This window comes from Verticillium dahliae, genomic scaffold (assembly GCF_000150675.1).
Source record: "Verticillium dahliae VdLs.17 supercont1.7 genomic scaffold, whole genome shotgun sequence".
Taxonomy (NCBI): domain Eukaryota; kingdom Fungi; phylum Ascomycota; class Sordariomycetes; order Glomerellales; family Plectosphaerellaceae; genus Verticillium; species Verticillium dahliae.
In genome coordinates this window covers 952,174-964,264 of record NW_009276917.1, presented here as the reverse complement: position 1 = coordinate 964,264, position 12,091 = coordinate 952,174, and the positions used below count along the sequence as shown (strand labels likewise).

At 56.7% G+C, this 12,091-nt stretch overlaps 6 protein-coding genes across 6 annotated transcripts; 3 read left to right on the top strand and 3 right to left on the bottom strand.

The window, feature by feature from the left end:
* Nucleotides 1-1,859: 1,859 nt before the first annotated feature.
* VDAG_04386 (gar2) lies at nt 1,860-3,579 on the bottom strand. Its single transcript, XM_009650833.1, has 3 exons — nt 2,969-3,579; nt 2,317-2,909; nt 1,860-2,263 (listed from the first exon to the last, which is right to left on the bottom strand). Exons 1-3 carry the CDS (start codon nt 3,473-3,475, stop codon nt 1,906-1,908), a joined length of 1,458 nt encoding a protein of 485 aa, XP_009649128.1. The 5' UTR covers nt 3,476-3,579; the 3' UTR covers nt 1,860-1,905.
* Nucleotides 3,580-3,857: 278 nt separating this feature from the next.
* On the top strand, nt 3,858-4,594 carry VDAG_04385 (NADH-ubiquinone oxidoreductase 12 kDa subunit). The gene is made up of 2 exons (XM_009650832.1): nt 3,858-4,207; nt 4,295-4,594. The coding sequence occupies exons 1-2, from the start codon at nt 3,982-3,984 to the stop codon at nt 4,384-4,386; spliced, it is 318 nt and encodes a 105-aa protein (XP_009649127.1). The 5' UTR covers nt 3,858-3,981; the 3' UTR covers nt 4,387-4,594.
* A 319-nt stretch (nt 4,595-4,913) lies between these two features.
* On the top strand, nt 4,914-5,656 carry VDAG_04384 (uncharacterized protein; the record flags this gene model as incomplete). Its single annotated transcript, XM_009650831.1, has 2 exons — nt 4,914-5,319; nt 5,412-5,656. 2 exons carry the CDS (start codon nt 4,914-4,916, stop codon nt 5,654-5,656), a joined length of 651 nt encoding a protein of 216 aa, XP_009649126.1.
* Nucleotides 5,657-5,942: 286 nt separating this feature from the next.
* VDAG_04383 (transcription initiation factor TFIID subunit 7) lies at nt 5,943-7,463 on the bottom strand (the record flags this gene model as incomplete). The annotated part of the gene is made up of 1 exon (XM_009650830.1): nt 5,943-7,463. The coding sequence occupies one exon, from the start codon at nt 7,461-7,463 to the stop codon at nt 5,943-5,945; it is 1,521 nt and encodes a 506-aa protein (XP_009649125.1).
* A 1,079-nt stretch (nt 7,464-8,542) lies between these two features.
* Nucleotides 8,543-10,116, top strand: VDAG_04382 (cell division control protein; the record flags this gene model as incomplete). Its single annotated transcript, XM_009650829.1, has 7 exons — nt 8,543-8,557; nt 8,651-8,723; nt 8,783-8,896; nt 8,955-9,042; nt 9,109-9,246; nt 9,312-9,779; nt 9,837-10,116. 7 exons carry the CDS (start codon nt 8,543-8,545, stop codon nt 10,114-10,116), a joined length of 1,176 nt encoding a protein of 391 aa, XP_009649124.1.
* A 497-nt stretch (nt 10,117-10,613) lies between these two features.
* On the bottom strand, nt 10,614-11,808 carry VDAG_04381 (uncharacterized protein; the record flags this gene model as incomplete). Its single annotated transcript, XM_009650828.1, has 2 exons — nt 10,614-11,320; nt 11,370-11,808. 2 exons carry the CDS (start codon nt 11,806-11,808, stop codon nt 10,614-10,616), a joined length of 1,146 nt encoding a protein of 381 aa, XP_009649123.1.
* Nucleotides 11,809-12,091: the final 283 nt, after the last annotated feature.

Here is a 12,091-nt window from a genome sequence, read left to right as displayed (position 1 = left end):
ATAAGGCATATCCTTTACATCCAAATCAAGGCACCCTTTTAGCGCAGAAGTTCCGGGTGTTTCGCTTTTTCTTGTAAGCCCTCTCCCCCTGGGACCAATTAAGAAGATACCGGGTGGGTGTGTGGATGCCAGCCGCCCCCCTGGGAAGGGGGGGGGGGGGGGGGGGGGGGCAGGGGGCGGATGATGTGCTGGGCTGCCAGATACTGACTGGCTTGACCGGACTGGTACACTCCGACGCTACGACAGTGTCAGCTGTTTGTTTCAACGAGACGGTGACTGTGTGGTGCCATGTATTTGCGTGGTGAACTCACAGTGTCAGTTAGACAGCTCCATGACGCCGTCAGACGCGGGGTACTTCCTCCCTCCACAGCGAGCGTTGCATACATGTATATGTATCCCTGGCTGCCCACTCACATGGTGTCTCGAGGCCAAGCGTCCAACGCACCCAGCCATTGCGGCCCGTCAGCTGCGCAATACCCCACCAAGTCCGCCAGCGAGCCCACTGGCCACTGACCAGCCCGCAGCAGACGCGCTATGCTGCTTATGCCCCTCAAGCCCCAGCACCCTGTCGTTGCCTGCTTGCTGCTTGCTGCTTGCCTGCTTGCCAACTTGCCTGCTGGCCTGCGCACCTCTCGTCCCCTCACCGCCTTCCATCCGACACCGGCCGCATCTCAAAGCCCAACCCAACATGGGTCCTGGCATCATAATCGGCGACAGTAGCCTGATGCATCCTGCAGCTCTAGCCACGGCCGTGGTTGTTTATCAGATCAGATCAGATCCCAGCAGGAAAAAGAGAGTGGATATCGTCGCCGCCTGCGACTCTTCAGCCTCGACACAGCCTGGCCGTCATCAGATACCAAAATATCGTTGGGTGTGTCTTGTCTGGTGCGACCATGCCAGCTCCATCTTACCCCAACGAAACCTCTCGTGACCTGCCTACTCAGGTGGGTAGTTACACAACGTAGCCTGCTCCCACCCTCATGGCCTTGTTTGTGGGTGTCCATGTCTCGCTTCCTGGTACTGATCAGCTCGTGAATCCAATCATGGGGCTCAGCCTCACGTACCTGGATCCCGTGCCAACAGACACCACCTTGATATCATTCTCTCAAACGTACCCCGGGATACATCACACTTTTACGATAACATCACGCTTTGGAGGCACAGTCTCGTCATCGTACAAACATTTTGGATTCTTTTACACTCCATAAACGCCGTTTCCCATGTCTACCGGCTACCCATACACGCATCGAGAGCCCAGGCTAAGGGGGGGGTTCGGGGAGGCATACTTACTCCGGTCATGATCAACTCTTTCGACAATTGTCGTCGCAAGGCAAAATAGTGAAAAAGCCCACGGCGAACACACAGCTCCGAAGAGACTGCATCCGACAGCCAAAGCCGTCGCAGATTATCCCTCAGAAGCCCACAAAGCCCACAAGCCCACAGATGAATGTGATCGCACAAACCCGGTCCACTTCCAACCACCGCGACATCTCTTCCGCTTTCCTGCAAGCAGGACAGAAGAAAAAAGTCATCGCGGCGACGAAAGCTTCGTACCGATTCGTGCTCGATCCAAGCCGTCTGCCCACTGTGTAGTATCTCGGTGTGATCCAAAAGAGCCCTCTGATTGAAGTGTCAAGTGCGTGTCTCTCATTGCTCGAAGAAAAGCGTCTCAAGCTGCCATCCGAGTGCCAAGTCGGAGCAGCGCCTCAAAAATGATGCCACGAGCCCACGGGTCCCGAGAGTGCCCAAAATAAAAGCCATCAAAGCCCACAGCTCCAGGTGGAGCGCATAGCCCTCAGTGTGCCTCTCTTCCTCTCTCTCTCACACACACACACACTCGCTCTCTCAGTACAAGTTTGCCCTCAGATCAGGTCCGATAAACGACGAAAGGGGGGGGTATCATGCTTAGAAGGTGACCTTGGTGCCCTTGAAGTCACCGAGGCCGCCACGGTTGGTCGAGGAGAAGCCACCGCGGCCACCGCCACGGCCACCACCACGGCCGCCGAAGCCGCCGCGACCGCCACCACGACCTCCGCGGTCACCGAAGCCACCGCGGCCGCCACGGCCGCCACCACGACCACCGAATCCGCCACGGCCGCCGCCGCCGTCACGCTGGGGGCGCTGACCGGCGTAGTCCAGACGGACGGCGCGGCCGGAGCTGCCCTCACCGAGGTACTGGCCGTTGAGCTCGGAAAGAGCCTTCTTGGCGTCATCAATCGAGCTGAAGGAGACATAGCCGAAGCCCTTCAGGTTGCCAGACTCACTGCGGGGTAGTTAGCACCATGTTCATGGATGTGGTAGAACCATAGAACTTACGGGTCGGTGGGCAGGCGGACGCTGGTAGGCTCAGCAACAGTGGCGAAGAAGGCGTGGACGGTGTCCTGGTCCATCTCGAAAGAGATGTTGCCAACGAAGAGGGTGTCGCTCTCGGGGGAGAGGCTGTCACCGTGGCGCTGGGCGCGGTCGTTGGCGCGGTCGCCAGGGTTGTCGCTGCGCTCGGGGCGCTTGCCGGAGAAGTCGATGTTCATGTTACGGCCCTCAAGCTCAGTGCCGTTCTTGGCCTCGAGAGCGGCCTTGGCAGACTCGGCGTCGGAGAAGTCGACGTAGCCGAAGCCACGGCTGCGACCACCCTCCCTGTCGGTGATGACGCGGGCGGAAGTCAGGTTGGGGAACTCAGAGAAGGCCTGGTACAGGATGTCGTCGTTGACGGCCCAGGCGAGGGAGCCGACGAACAGGGTGGCGCTCTGCTCAGACATGTCCTCAGTGCGGGCCTTCTTGGGGGGGATGACGGGGTCATCGAGAGCCTTGCGCTTCTTGCTGGGCTCCTCAGCCTTGGGGGCCTCCTCCTTCTCATCAGAGTCAGAGTCGGAGTCGGAAGAGTCAGAGTCAGAGTCAGACGAATCAGAAGACTGTAAAAGAAATCAGCAAGCAGCGCAGAGATGGCGGCACAATGGCGGGTTCTACTCACAGCCTCGGCCTTGGCAGCGGGCTTCTCGTCCGAGTCGCTCTCGGAAGAATCAGAGTCAGAGTCGGAGTCGGAGGACTCAGCCTTCTTAGCGACACCGTTGGACTTGGCCTGCTTGGTCTGCTTGGTCTTGGGCTTGGCCTCCTCCTCAGAGTCGGAAGAGTCGGACGACTCAGCCTCGGACTCGGAGTCAGAGGAGTCGGAAGACTCCTCCTTCTTCGCAGCGGCCTTCTTGCCGTTAGCGGCCTTCTTCTTGGGCTTCTCCTCCTCAGACTCAGAGTCAGAAGAGTCAGAGGACTCGGCCTCAGAGTCGGAAGACTCGGAGCTCTCAGACTCAGACTCGACCTTCTTCGACTTCTTCTTGGTAGCCTTCTCAGCAACCTCCTTAGCGACCTTCTTGGACTTGGCCTTGGGGCTGTCGGCGGGCTTGGTGATGCCGGCCGCCTTCACCTTGGTGAGAGGGTCGGAAGAGCCCTTCTTGCTCGACTTGACGGAAGTAGACTTGCCCATTGTGACGGTGCGGGGTAGGGTAGATGAAGGGTGTTTGAGGGGAAGGAATGATGAAAGGGAGTTCGCACGAAGAATGGCAGTCGAAGAATCCCGAGAGTGTGTAGGAAAGTGCGAAGGCTGAGATTGCGCTGGGCAGGTGCAGGGTTTTAAGGAACCTTGGGGGGAGACTGCCGTGGTGGTTGGGATGGTCGCAAAGGGTCCTCGATTTTTTTGATTTTTTAGCGGGTCCTGCAACTTTTTCTGCAGCTGTTGTGGAGCGGGCGGTGAGCACCAGAGAAGCCTGCATGCGCACGGCCAGCAGCCTGGGGATCTCGAAGGTACGTACCGTTTTCTTCTTTTGCCTGGATTGACAGGCCACAATCGAAACTCGAGCTTGCCGCGCAGAGCCGTGCCCATTGAACGTCGTGACATTACCAAACCACTCCAAGCCAGCATTCATCCCACCCTCACGAACTGTCACGCCTCCTCAACTCTGTCCACCGCCCCGAGCAACGCCAATTGCCAAAATGCCGACTCCCGAATCCCCCATGTTCCTGGCCCAGAAGCCGAAGGTCGCCCCCACATTCGACGGCGTCGACTACGATGACAACAAAGCATTCAAGCAGGCACAGGACGCTATCATCAGGGAACAATGGGTCGGAGCTATGATGGTGCGCCTCACTGGCGAGGAGCTGGGCAAGTGCTACTTGCGCGAGGGTGTCAACCACCTGGAGAAGTGCGGTCACCTGCGAGGTTAGCACGCCGAGGTCCCCTCCGCCTGGTCGATACATGACCATTGGGAGAGAAGTTTATGAGAAAAGAAGACTAACAAGTTCACAGAGAGGTACCTGCAATTGCTGAAGGAGAAGAAGGTCACGGGTACTCTGTTCGAGCAAACAAACTACATCACGAAGCAGGAGAACAAGCAATGAGGGGCGGTAACTGGGATGTCTGAACTTCAATGCTGTGGAGATCGGGAGATGCAGATGATGAGTCTTCTGCAAGGATAGAGACGAAGTGCAATCAGCGATCCTTGGAGAGTATTGAGGCCAGGGAACGTGGTTTGACGGCATCAGGCCGGAGCCATATCTCAGCATGTACATATAGAGTAGTCGAGCGAACCGAGTTATGCACCTATCCAACAAATCCGCCTGTCCACAATCCGATGCCTGATGCACGAACAAGCTTCCCGTTCTCAGTATTTCTACTAATGCTAGTTGAAGAAATCTTGTGAAGCTGGTGGCGCATTCAAGCTGTGTCTTTGTTGATCAGTCGTCAAGACCAACATCTATCAGTGGTCGATACCTCACGTGCCAAGACTGCGCACCGAGCTCATCCCGCCCACCCCAGAATTTTTAGTCCCTATCCCCCAAACTCGCGACAGACCTCACCTCCATCCTCAGCAAAACGCCAGTCCTCCACCCACGGCCGACGTCTCGCCTCTCCCCTAGCCGCGACAATGATCTGCCGAACTTGCCTCCGTCGCGCAGCGACGACCCTGCCTCTTCGCACTGTCGCCCCGATCCCCCTTGCCAGACCATTCTCCATCTCTGCTTCCACAAGGTCATCACCAGCAGGCAGCCTGGGCACCTCCGAAGCTTCGCCTGCCTCGTCGACCGCCGAACCCACCGCCACGCCCACTCTCTCCACGCCCATCGACCTCCCTTCCGCTGCCGCCGCGAAGCCGGTCCGTGAACCCTCCTCCTGCAAGGCCGGCACGGTGCTCAATGGCCTGAACTACTTCAAGGGCAAGACCGACCCTGTCGCCCTCGCCGACGAGGAATACCCCGACTGGCTCTGGGACTGCCTGGTCTTCAAGGCTAAGGAGGATGCTGACGCCGATGCTGGGGCTGCCGACGAGTTCTGTGAGTATCTATCCACCCTGTCTGATCTGGTCTGCCGATGAGCTCCGAGCTGCCATCTGCGCGTGACAGTACCAAAGCTAACGCCCTCCTAGCCAAATCTGCAAAGCTTCGTCGCAAGGCCGCCAAGCGCAAGGCCAAGCTCCTCGCCGAGGGCGGCATCGATGCCCTGGCACCCAAGGTACCTCTGTTCCAGCAGTCTATTAACCTGCCTGGTGAGGAGGGCGGCAGTGTCGAAGACAACCTCATGGCGGCTGGAAAGCGCGAGGAGCTGAGACAGGCCATGCGCAGCGAGCGTAAGCGCAAGATCAAGGAGTCCAACTACCTCAAGTCTATGTAAAATGCATGGGTAATTGGACATGGACAACCGGTATAGGCGCTGTTCGGGTCAACAGATGCGTTTAGGACCCGGCGATTGATGTATCATAACGGGACAGCTGGGGAGCTACGCGAATGGGGTGGGACATGTACACTAGGATAGAGTTGGCGTGAGGCCGGCCTGTATACCAACACTTTGTGTATCAAATAGACTCAAGTCATGGTCATTTACCGGTGGGGCCCATAAGTGCCAGTTTGGACGTTGGTGCTACGGGTCTCCGCCATGTAGAGGCTGCTCTGTCACGGCTCTACTCCTCTTCCTCCTCCTCTTCATCCTCAGGCGGTAAAGACGAAAGCTTGACCCCCAGTTCGGCCTTGAGATTCCGTAGACGGCTCTCAATCCTGCGCGACAGAATCTTGTTGCCTGCGTTTTGTGCAAGCTCTGCTTCTGTTTGCGCGATACTCTTCTTGAGCGCCGCAATGTCCTCGCGTACGCCCTTGATCCGAGTCTGCTCCTCGTTATCAACGTCGCTGTCATCGTCCTCGTCGCTGACTTCTTCCTCTTCTTCCTCTTCGTTTGCACTTTCCTGCGCGCGGCCGGCGGGCGTGCCAGAGTTCATTGTACCCGGCGTCACGCCATCGAGCTGTGTGGCTGGCGTCTGTCCTTCTGGCTCGTCATCGTTCATCATCTCCATTTCAAGTGCAGCCTCAAGGTCGGCCGCCATGTCGTCGTCATCATCCTCGACCATCGCACCTGCAGCGTAGCCTGACGCCGGGAAATAGCCGCTGTCATCGACCTCGCCGTCGGCATCCTCCTCATCCGAGTAGCCTGCGTCTTCGTCGCCTTCATCTTCAGAGTGCATTTGTCGGTCGTCCATGAACTCATACCGCGAGCTCACGGCAGCCGCATCAGCTTGAAGCAGCTTCTTAACCTCTGCCTCCTTGAGCTCGATTTCTGACCGCTCAATGACTTTTGCGAATCTCTGGTTGACGGCATCGTGCATCGGGGGAGTGAGCCCGTGCGGCCACTTGAATCCTGGCTGGACCATGGGCGGGAGAGGGGCCTTGCGTGCTTCGTCCTCGGATGCTACCTTCTGGAAAACAAGCAGCATGTTGCAGATGTCGGCAGACTTCATGAAAGTCTTGCGGTCCCACGTCTTCATACCCTCCGTGATTGTAGGCAGCTCGAGCATGACAGCGGCGTACAGCTGGCCTTTAACTTGCACGACAGCACGCCGTGCCTCGTCTTCGAGCCACTTGATCGCGAGGTCTGCGCCGCCCTGCGACCGGGGCATGCCAATCTTGCCCTCCTCCATACATCGTCGGATGTAATCGCAGTGCTCTCCAGGCAGCATGCGCAAGACGAATTGCTCCTCGATGGTCGGGTCTATCTCGCGGTCGCTCGCTTCCGAATCGTAGCCATCGCCAGGCGGGTGGTACGGGGGCTTGCCCCTCGACTTGAGGATGAGGCCACTACTCGTGCGCGGCAAGGCGGAGTTGGGTGTCTTGAGGAGCTTGATCCTCTTCGCCGGCTGCCCAGTAACGGGGTCATCCTCATCGTCGATCTCGTATTGCTCCCTCTTTTTCGACTCGATCAGTTTGTTCGTTGGCTTGGTCTGGCGGCCCGCTTTCGTCTTCGCGTTTGTTGGTTTGGGTGCCGCAGAGGCCGGCGTCGAAGGTTGTGATGCCTTGAGTCTGATCTTTGGTGTCGCGAGAGGCGTAGCGGCTGACTGGGGCGCCTTTGTAGCGTTGGCATCGCTGAAGGAAGCAGCGCGACTCACGCTGAGCTTCAGCTTCGGCCGCGGCGGAGGAGCGCTGATGCCCGACATGGCGAAGGGGGGAGGAGTCCAGCAGAAGAATCAGCGTATGATGGTGTCGACGAAGAAAGTCGAAATCGTCCAGGTAACAAGAGCAGACACCGTCGAGATGTGGCTGTTTGCGCGCAGAGTGAAGTGTGAGTCGTCGTTTACGTCCTTGACTGACATTCGCGAAGTGCGCGAGGCGAAGAGCGAAGCACGCTGATTAGGTAAGAAACAAGGCGGTAATGGATGCACTTGTGGAGAGGTGTGTCGGAGGCTGCAAGGACGGATTTAGAGTTGGGTCAAGGCTTGTGGTGGTGGGAGGCGTGTCGGGGGCAAGAGTTGGCTCAAGTCAACCCCGGATGCAGGAAAGTCGACGATACGTCTGAAATCTGAGGCAAGGTACACGAAGCTAGGTAGGCCGACAGCAGATAGCCTTGCAGGCTGAAGTTGGTTCGAGCTCGGGAGCCCACCTCCACTGGGGCGTCTGTCCGGGAGTGCCCCAGGCGCTGTTAGCTGCTCCACTCCAAGTACCTGGACCTGGAGCGACGGCTGCCATCGCTCGTCAACTACCTACCCAGGTAGGAACCTAGGTACCTAAGGAATCCTCGTCAAAAGGAAATTCAACTAGAGGTAAGTCAAATCCTCCTACAAGACCAACGGTCAGAGCTTCTGCCCGAGTTCACGCAGGTAAAAGCGGCACACATAGTATAAATCGGGCAACTGGGCTTTCTTTTGACAAGAAGTGATTTAGGTAAGACCATCTCATCAAACGAACAAGTCGATTGGCCCACGTGACTTAGAATGCCCCTTTGCAGATCCCCATCCGGGCAGAGACCTGTGCCGCGAGGTAGGGGTACTTAATTTGCGCCGTTATCTTAGGTGCCCAGCACCGATAGGGACCCCTGAAGCCAACGAAGCCGACCTGACGTTGGCTGGCTCATGAAATTGTTCCTGGCCCCCTTTCCAACCCGCCACGATTTCTCCGAGTGTACAAGCATCAGCTCCAACGACATAGTCACGACAAAGTGCATGCCGAGACGCCCTTTTGATACCCGAATCCTGGCCGAATCTTGACTGGATCGAACGAATTGAAATAAACGCCCAACATGTCGTCTTCAGCTGTACGTCTCAATCAGTGTCGGTGTCGGTGGGAGGATGCTGTGTGGGGAGGGGAGAAATACGTCTTGGGCTGACCTGACAATGCTGCTACACAGACTTTCCGCCGAAAGAAGAATGTGAAGAAGGGTATTCAGTTCTGCCTGATGGTCTGCGGTGCCTCGGGAACTGGTGCGTTGATTCCGGTCGAGTCCAATGATACAGCAAACTGACATGATTCCGTCACACAGGCCGGACTACCTTCGTCAACATGCTCTGCGGCAAGGATGTGCTGGCACACAAGGATGTCGATGACGAGAGCGCCCAGGTTGACCAGGGCCTCAAGATCAAGCCCGTTACTGTCGGTGCGTGTACGCCAAATTTCCTGAACAAGCGATGAACGCTGACACGGAACCTCTACAGAGCTCGACCTGGACGAGGACCGCACCCGCATCTCGCTGACGATCGTCGACACCCCCGGCTTTGGAGACGAGATTGATAACGAAGCCTCGTGAGCAGTTCCCGGCCGACAGCGATTGCGTGTGTCTGTCGATAGTTGCTAACGACGTCTCTACAGTTTCGGTGAAATCGCCGGCTACCTCGAGCGACAGTATGATGACCAGCTCGCCGAGGAGTCGAGGATCAAGCGCAACCCTCGCTTCAGGGACAACCGAGTGCACGTCATGCTTTACTTCATCACGCCCACCGGCCATGGGTGCGTCCTGCCTGGCATACTTACTGTCCTCATGCATTTGTGACACATTGACTAACAGCCGATAGGCTCCGTGAGCTTGACATTGAGCTCATGCGCCGCCTTGCTCCCCGCGTCAACGTTATTCCTGTCATCGGCCGTGCCGATTCCCTCACACCCTCCGAACTCGCCCAATCCAAGAAGCTGATCATGGAGGATATCGAGTACTACCGCATTCCCGTCTACAACTTCCCCTACGATGTCGAGGAGGATGACGAGGAGACCGTCGAGGAGAATGCTGAGCTGCGAAGCCTTATGCCCTTCGCCATCGTCGGTAGCGAGGAGGTTGTGGAGATCGGTGGTCGTAAGGTTCGCGCCAGGCAATACCCGTGGGGTGTTGTCGAGGTAGATGACCCCAAGCACTCTGACTTCCTGGCCATCCGCTCCGCGTTGCTGTACAGCCACCTGGTCGACCTGAAGGAGATCACGTTCGACTTCCTCTACGAGAACTACCGTACCGAGAAGCTGTCCAAGGCTGTGGAGGGTGGTGCCGAGGCGTACGTTCCAGTTTCCTTTTCACACTTGCAGACCAGATCCACTAACATCTCTGATAGCGACTCGTCCATAAACCCCGACGATATGGTGTCTCAGTCCTACCGCCTCAAGGAGGAGCAGCTCCGAAGGGAGGAGGAGAAGTTCCGCGAGATCGAGATCAGAGTCCAGCGCGAGATCAACGAGAAGCGCCAGGAGCTGTTGGCCCGCGAGTCGCAACTGCGCGACATCGAGGCGCGCATCGAGCGGGAGACTGGCGCCGCTGTGGCTCAGCAGCAGGCCGCCGCCGCCGCTGCCGCGGCCAACAACGCTGCCACGAACGGCGAGAATGACAGCAAATAAGTCCAGGGGTGGAGGAAGACACGGGCCATAAGTGGCCAGTTGATTGTCATTTGCTAGCCCGTTTGCTCTATGTCAAAATCGGAGAGGGCATTATTGCGGATCTAAAACTCGTTACCCGTCATCGAGCAAGCCGCGTCACTAATATCTTTGAACTGTGTTCTTGTTATATTCTTCTCAATTTGTATTGGCACGTAATACTATTAGAGAACTGCCCCCGTGAAGGGAATTGACCTCGATTTAACGACTGCGTGAAAATAGTCATGAGACATTGCTGACAGGCTCATCACTCTGGCTGGGTCGTATGCGGCTTGATCGCTTCATGGTGATCGAATACATTGCCATTCAGGCTAGCATTTTATTACGAGAGGCTTTACTTTTGGAGACTACGGGCCAATACTCTTCTCAGATAATACTCCCATCCTTGTCATCTCGTGTTTACAGCTATAAATCTCAGGCGAGTCCTCTTCGGCTGGTATCGAGTCCCGAGACAGGGTGTATCAAGTCTCATCCAAGAAGAAAGGGGGAACTGGCATGCTCTTAATAGCCTCCAGTACTTGACACCACTCTAGTTGCCCCTCAAGGATAATGCGGCGAAAGGGCTTGCCCCGGCCCTTGGAGGGGACGACCAGTTCCGGAAACGTTTTCAGTAACATGTTCTGTACAAAGATAGACATTTCCTTGTCCTCCAAGCCGTCAATGAACTCCCAGATAAGCAACTTGTGGGCACGGATGGTTGGCGGCTCCTCTGCCCTGGCTTTCGCGTCGATAAACTTTGCAAATCTGGTAAATGCGAGGCGACGTAGTCGACCGTCAGAAGCTTTCTGCTTAACCACTTGATTCTTCTCGGTAGTCCGACGCTCGACTGATTTAGCGGCGGGGCGATGATGGGTCTTTGGTCTTGTACCCTGTTTCCGAAGCGGCGTGACTGGTTTCGCCAGTTTTGGGCCTGTTGCAGTGGCCTCCCGTGATTTTACCCCGGCTGCGCTCCTTAGAGTCCGCCTTGCAGGTGGCTGCACCGGTTTCAAGGAAGATGTTCGTTTAAGCTTTCGTCCTATGACTTTGTTGACTTTGCTTGGCTCCGGCACATTGTCATTCGCAGATCTGGCCTTCTCCGTCGATGTCCTATCGACGGCGAGCCCCTTTTTTCTGGGACTCTTAGGTTCGCTCCCACTCTCTGAAGCAGTGGAGATATCGTCTGCGGGAACTTGATGACAGTCAGTCACATAGTTACGAGCGTGCTTCTATTGCCATACCAGGTTCGATATTTTCTGCCTCCACGCTTTTCTCTGGCACAGGTGCCGTTGAAACTACTTTTGCTGCAGCCTCGCCTGGGTGCGTGGCCTTATCCTCACCGGCCACGGTAGGCTCTTCTGTGACCGATATGCTCCGTGCCGTGACATCTTGCTGGATTTGTTTCGTTTGGTCAACCAACCTGTTGACATCAGCTAAGAGACTTTCACGCTGTTTGTTGAGCTCGGAGACCATCTCAATCATCTCCTCATGTTTCTGGCGAAGTTCTGTCTCCAAGTCCTCGACGCGCATATGCTCAGATGGGCCGGGCTGGGATTGGGCCACCATCGCCTGCAACGCTGTCATTTCCTTCTCAAGAGCGGCCATGGATCGCTCCGCCTGCTGTCGGGCCGCAGAGTCAATGGAGGCTTTGGCCTCTACAGCTTTGACGCGGTCGTACATTCTGGCGAGACTGCGCTGCGTATTGCGCACATCGTACGGGAAAACAAGATTGACTAGAGAGATGGCTAGCTCGGTGGCATTCCGAGGATACTCGGATTGGTGGGACAGCAGCGTCTCGCAGGTGTTGAAACCTCGTCGTTTGCTGGGGTTGCCCGCTGAGACCCAATGGTCGAAGTTGACCATGGGCAGCAGGCTCGCTTTGTTTCATGCCGGGAAACGTTGCCTCTGGGCATAAGCTCAGGCTCCTGCGAGCTGGGAGCAGACCTGATGAGGGGAGGGAGGG